The 6,120-nt window shown below is 37.9% G+C and overlaps 1 protein-coding gene across 1 annotated transcript; it reads left to right on the top strand.

The window, feature by feature from the left end:
• The first annotated feature begins 402 nt into the window (after positions 1-402).
• On the top strand, positions 403-2,147 carry LOC115438997 (uncharacterized). Its single transcript, XM_030162892.1, has 5 exons — positions 403-448; positions 601-945; positions 1,209-1,319; positions 1,439-1,473; positions 1,817-2,147. The coding sequence occupies exons 1-5, from the start codon at positions 403-405 to the stop codon at positions 1,937-1,939; spliced, it is 660 nt and encodes a 219-aa protein (XP_030018752.1). The 3' UTR covers positions 1,940-2,147.
• The last annotated feature ends 3,973 nt before the right edge of the window (positions 2,148-6,120 follow it).

The raw sequence follows: 6,120 nt of genomic DNA, 5'->3' as shown, positions 1-6,120 counted from the left end.
AAAGAACAGAGATGAAACTGGTGGGTAAATGATCTAACACTGCCTCCTTTCTTGGATGTCACATCAATGCCACGTTTCAGTGGAAAACAAACCTGTTGATGTCCTTTCTCATGATACTCTAATGTCTGAACCTTTGCTGGTAACCTTTCACCCCCCTTTTCTTCTGGTGCTTTGCTGCATCCCTTCTGTTATCTGTGTTGTTGCTCTTACTAATGGAGCAACATTCTGTGAATCCTTCTTTAACAACACGAAACATGATTCATGTCAATGTCCACGTTACTTTCCTTTTCTAATGTACTTTGAAGTATATTTCATCTCAGATTGTGAGACATCACAGCTTCATTTCAAAGCTTTTCAATACCCCGCCCCTTCCCCATGAAACCCCCCTTGCAGGGGTATAAAATGCCTTTGCTGCGATGCATCTTTGATGACAATGAGCGTCTTCACCGTAATAACAGTTTTATTTCTCAGCTGCCACAGTAAGTACTGGTTTTCAATCTTTACAAATAGAACTACTGTTTAATCCAGTGAGATACAGCTGTTTTAAAATGGAAATGGAGTAAATCATATTTCATCAGCTATTCCTCTGGTCCATTTCAGGTTGGACCTCAGGGTCTGTTCCAGAGTCTCAGACTGTGGAGGTCCAGCCTGGTGAAAACATCACATTGTCGTGTATTAATAAGGTTGGACATACCACTGTAACAGAATGGTTCAGAGTGACCAACAGAACCAAGGCCAGATGTATCTCCTATATGTTTGGCCATGCTGGTACAGCTTCATTCTGCGATGGATTTGGAAAGGAGAAATATGAGATGATGGTAAACCCCTCCAAGATCTTTCTTCATATCAAGGATTTGGATTTCTCTGACTCGGGGCTGTACTTCTGTGGATTTTATTTGCGCACACATGCAGTCATTTCAGAGACGACATACTTAAATGTTCAAGGTAAGCATGTGATCTGGTCTTGCATTCAGAGTTCATATCTATGTTATGTAACTCAAATATTTTGTCACAATGATTAAGGATAGCAATATACTTCTCTTTAAAGGTAACAGTGGTTCTGACAAGGATGCAAACATTAGGACTAAAGGTGAAAGTTTTTTATTCTCTAAATGTTTTTTGGGTTAACAAGGACACCAAACAGCCAATTAATTTGTCTTTATTCAGTTTAATAACAGCTTTGATTTTTTTTGTTTTTTTTACCCAAGATGAGCCTGATTGGATAAAAATCCTGATTTTTGCCGTCCTGGGGGGTCTGAGCGGGGTCCTCGCCATTGTAATAATTGCTCTGGCAGTTAAAATCAGGAAACTGCAGACAGGTACTACTGGTTCATACATCAGTTAACGCTCCCTTCTTATGTTGTGTCTATGAAATGGGTGTATCCATACTAAAATAGTCAAAAATGATCTAATCCAAGTTCCTACCTTTGTCATTTAGCTGTAAATGAAGAGCTGCAGCAGGAGAGAAACAAGGTAAATCCTGTTTTAAGTATAGATTGTGGGTTATGTAAAAATGTGACATCCATTCGGAACAGAAAATTCAGCAAGGAAGCAACCATAAAATAAATAAATAAATAAATAAATATGAAAAACCTTAAGTAACATTCATACATTTGATGATTATGATACATAACACAAAAAAAGGTAAATTTTACAGTAAAACAGCCTTGTTAGTCTTTTTCCTTTTTTTTTTTTTGACTTGAGCATACATTCTGTGCCTTTAAGCCCTCACTATTTTATTCTATCTGTTGAAACTCAGTTGCATGATCTAAACATTTAGTATGTGACTCGTGAGTGTAATTACTCTTATTTTCAGAACGGGCTGTCGGATAACCTGACCTACGCAGCTGTCAATTTCCAAGCAAAACCAAAAAGAAACCGAAGACCGGCATCTGGAAGAGAAATGGAACCAAATGTTGTATATGCTGCCACCAGATGAACTTAACTGGAACTGGTGCATATATAACTGGTGAATGTATTATGTAATTATATATTATATTATATAATGTCCCATAGTTGCATTATGTTTTCACCAAAATCTTGTATGAATGATGGGAGACTTGGACCACTGCTCTTCTTAAAGATTCCCAAAGCGGTTCAAGTCTGGACTCTGTGGTGGTCGATCCTTGTGTGAAAATCATGTCTCATGTTCCCTGAACCAATTGTTCACAATAACTTGGAAAAACCTGGTCATTCAGTATTTTCAGAGTCAGCTGACCTCATTTTTTAGACACATAATGCTGAACTTAAACTTGACAAACTGAAGCAATCCCAGATCATACCACTGCCCCCCCCACATAGAAGCAGTCTAATCTTTATGCTCTTTATCAAATTGATGGTTGTTTAACAAATGAGACGCTACTCACTGCATCAGTTAGTATGAAAGGACTTGCAGCTGAAACATTACTACAGTAATTATCCAATGGAAGGATCTGAACTAAATTATTTGATTCATTAAATCCAGTCGGTGACTCTTTTGGTCCTGTAGTGTTATTTTTACAGTGCACATACAGGACGTCCTAAAAAAATGTATACACACTTTAAATAATTGTAAAGTAGGTGTTTATTAAAATTCATTTAATTTTCAAAATGTAATAGAATTTACAAACATTTTATTGTTTTGTCACCTCCTGTTCTCAAACTGACGTCCATTCTGGTCCAGACACTGCTGACAACGCCAAGCACTGGAATCACACACATCACCAAACAATTCCTTTGGTATTTGTGTACGTTTATGTTCAATGGCTGCTCTCAATTCAGTGACTGTTGCAGGTCTCATAGCGTAGACTTTGTCTTTAAGGTATCCCCATAAAAAGTCTAGTGGTGTGAGGTCTGGTGAACTTACCAAACAGGTGGATTGAACAGAGGGGTTTCGTTGAAAACCCTCCGTTTTCACCAGACCTCACACAACTAGACGTTTTTTTTAATGAGGATACCTGAAAGACAAAGTCTACGCTATGAGACCTGCAACAGTCGCTGAATTGAGAGCAGCCATTGAATGTGAATGCACGCAAATACCAAAGGAATTGTTTCGTGGTGTGTGCGATTCCATTGTTTGGCGTTGTAGGCAGTGTCTGGACCAGAACAAATGTCAGTTTGAGAACAGGCGCGGACAAAACAATAAAATGATGTTTGTAAATTCTATTACACGTTGAAAATTTTATGAATTTTAATAAACACCAACTTTACAATTATTTAAAGTGTGAATACAGGGTGGGGAAGCAAAATTTACAATGATCATTTAGTTGTTTTTTCTCAGCAGGCACTACGTCAATTGTTTTGAAACCAAACATATATTGATGTCATAATCATACCTAACACTATTATCCATACCTTTTCAGAAACTTTTGCCCATATGAGTAATCAGGAAAGTAAACGTCAAAGAGTGTGTGATTTGCTGAATGCACTCGTCACACCAAAGGAGATTTCAAAAATAGTTGGAGTGTCCATAAAGACTGTTTATAATGGAAAGAAGAGAATGACTATGAGCAAAACTATTACGAGAAAGTCTGGAAGATACTATTAAAGAAGAATGGGAGAAGTTGTCACCCGAATATTTGAGGAACACTTGTGCAAGTTTCAGGAAGCGTGTGAAGGCAGTTATTGAGAAAGAAGGAGGACACATAGAATAAAAACATTTTCTATTATGTCAATTTTCTTGTGGCAAATAAATTCTCATGACTTTCAATAAACTAATTGGTCATACACTGTCTTTCAATCCCTGCCTCAAAATATTGTAAATTTTGCTTCCCCACCCTGTACATTTTTTTAGGAATCCTGTACTTGGGGTTGTTTCAAACATTCAGTTAAAACATGTGCCTCAGCTGACCTTAATGGCCTCTATACACAGCCCCACTACTTCCTGAACTTCAGGTGGGTCCTTTATTTTCTGTCTTTCATTATTGGACACACTGATTAATCCAGATGTGCCTAATTAATCAGTAGTCACAACAAGAAGTAGCAGACACACCTGGATTAATAATGAAAGAAAGGAAATAAAAGAGCCACCTGAAGTTCAGGAAGTAGTTGGGCTGTGCATAGAGCCCTTTACAGAGTATTCAGTCTCCCACTGAAAAAAAAAAAAAGAAACAGACTTCAGGGAGTGGGCTGGACTCAACAGCAGTCTGTCCAAAACCATAGGAAGCATGAAGACACTGGAAATGCACATATGAAAAAAGCCTTGTCATATATGTCTTCACATGCCTTTAAGTGATTGGAGGAAAGACTGTTGAACCATAACAGTATCTTCTCTGGTCTGCCTAAAAAGTCTATCAGACAACTGCAGCTGATCCAGAATCCTGCTGCTCCAGTCCTCACGAAGACCAAGACAGTGGACCACATCAGTCCAGTTCTGAAGTCTCTACACTGGTTCCCTGTCTCTCAGAGAATAAACTTTAAAATTCTCTTGCTAGCATATAAAGCACTGAATGGTTTAGGCCCAAAATACATCAGAGACCTTCTAGTCCAGTATGAACCATCCAGACCACTCAGGTCATCTGGTGCAGGTCTGCTCTGTGTTCCAAAAGTCAGAACTAAACATGGAGAGTCAGCGTTCAGTTTCTATGCTCCGTACATCTGGAACAAACTACCAGAAAATATCAGGTCTGCTGAGAGTCTGAGTTCTTTTAAGTCAAGGTTAAAGACTCACCTGTTCACTGCTGCCTTTGACTAAAAGGCTTTTGACTTTTTAAGTTTTAGACTGTCTTTCCAAACTCTGCACTGCAACTCTTACTTTAATATGTGTGTGTTTTTATATTTTTGGATTTTATGTGTTGTTTTCTTACTTGCTATTTTTAATCACCTTTTACATGTTTCTTTTATAATGTTTTAAACGTGTTTCTTTTTCCCTGTCGTTGTATTTCGATGTCCTGAGTGAAGCACCTTGAATTGCCTTGTTGCTGAAATGTGCTATACAAATAAACTTACCTTGCCTTGCCATAACAGTGTGGCAAACATTGCACTTTTATCTTTTCTCCAGTGTTGCTTTTAGTGTTCACATAGGTCCTTGTGGCTAGTCCTTTCACAGCATAAAAACATGACTTGGGGTTATACAATGACTGTAGAGTTTCACAGGGGTGTGAAGTAGACAGGAAGAGACAGCACTGTGTGGTTTAACATGACTAACTTTCATTTTATTTAAATAAAAGATGTGTGTATTGCATGAGAAATACAACGATGTAACATCATCGGTGAGAGGGAACATAGTTTTTATCATTAATATGCTGTTACTTTTTCATTCTTAGCCCAATTCTTATGTTGTCCTATCACTTGTGTTCATTTTAAAGTGACAATTAAAAATCATTTCTTTGACAAATTAGGTTGGAGCAGTGTTTTTGAACACAAATGGGTTCGGGGGTTTGTTCAAGCTCCATGTAAATCATATTAAAAAGAAATAAAAACACTACTTTAAAAACACGTGATCGACACTTGTTTTTCGATTGTCTCTTCTGTATTGCTTTGTGTTCATGTGGTCTGTATGTGTGCTTCCGTGGTCAGGTAACAACTGTCATGGCCCCACCCTTTTATTTTCCACTGTGGTGAAAACACTACATCTATTGGCCCAAACAAAAGCCACAGGAAGACCGGCCTTTCATTCTCTGCAGTAAAACCACATGCAACAAAAGCTGAGTCGCTTTCACATGTGAAGTCCTGCTTTGTGCAAGGGTTCTTTTTGAAAATGTAGAAATGCAAATGCTAAAACTGAAAATATACAATTATTAAAAAAAAAAAAGAATATACTCTCATATTGGACAAGATGCACTGGGCTGATGATGTTCCTGCTATTTAGTTTCTGTCCACCAGAGGAAGCATCGAGCACAGTGCACTGCAACGACCCACCACTGAGCCTTCATGTGTCTTTGCTACTTTCCGCCCACGTTTCCATGACTACAAGCTGGACAGTTATTTTGAACCACTGTTTCCTGTGCATAGTGCATTGAACACTTATCACTTACTGTCTCAAGATGCAATTTTGATATATACCCAAATAAGTGTCTTATTTGGGTAAATATCAAAATTGCATCTTGAGACAGTGGCATATTTGTCTTGGATCAGAGAGACTTGAAAATAAAACTAAGAGTGCAGCTGATGTTCTATGCATCTAAAGATTTTGTCAATGAT

Source organism: Sphaeramia orbicularis, chromosome 18 (assembly GCF_902148855.1).
Source record: "Sphaeramia orbicularis chromosome 18, fSphaOr1.1, whole genome shotgun sequence".
Taxonomy (NCBI): Eukaryota; Metazoa; Chordata; class Actinopteri; order Kurtiformes; family Apogonidae; genus Sphaeramia; species Sphaeramia orbicularis.
The sequence above is the reverse complement of the archived record's forward strand: the minus strand, read 5'-3'. Positions and strand labels throughout refer to the sequence as shown.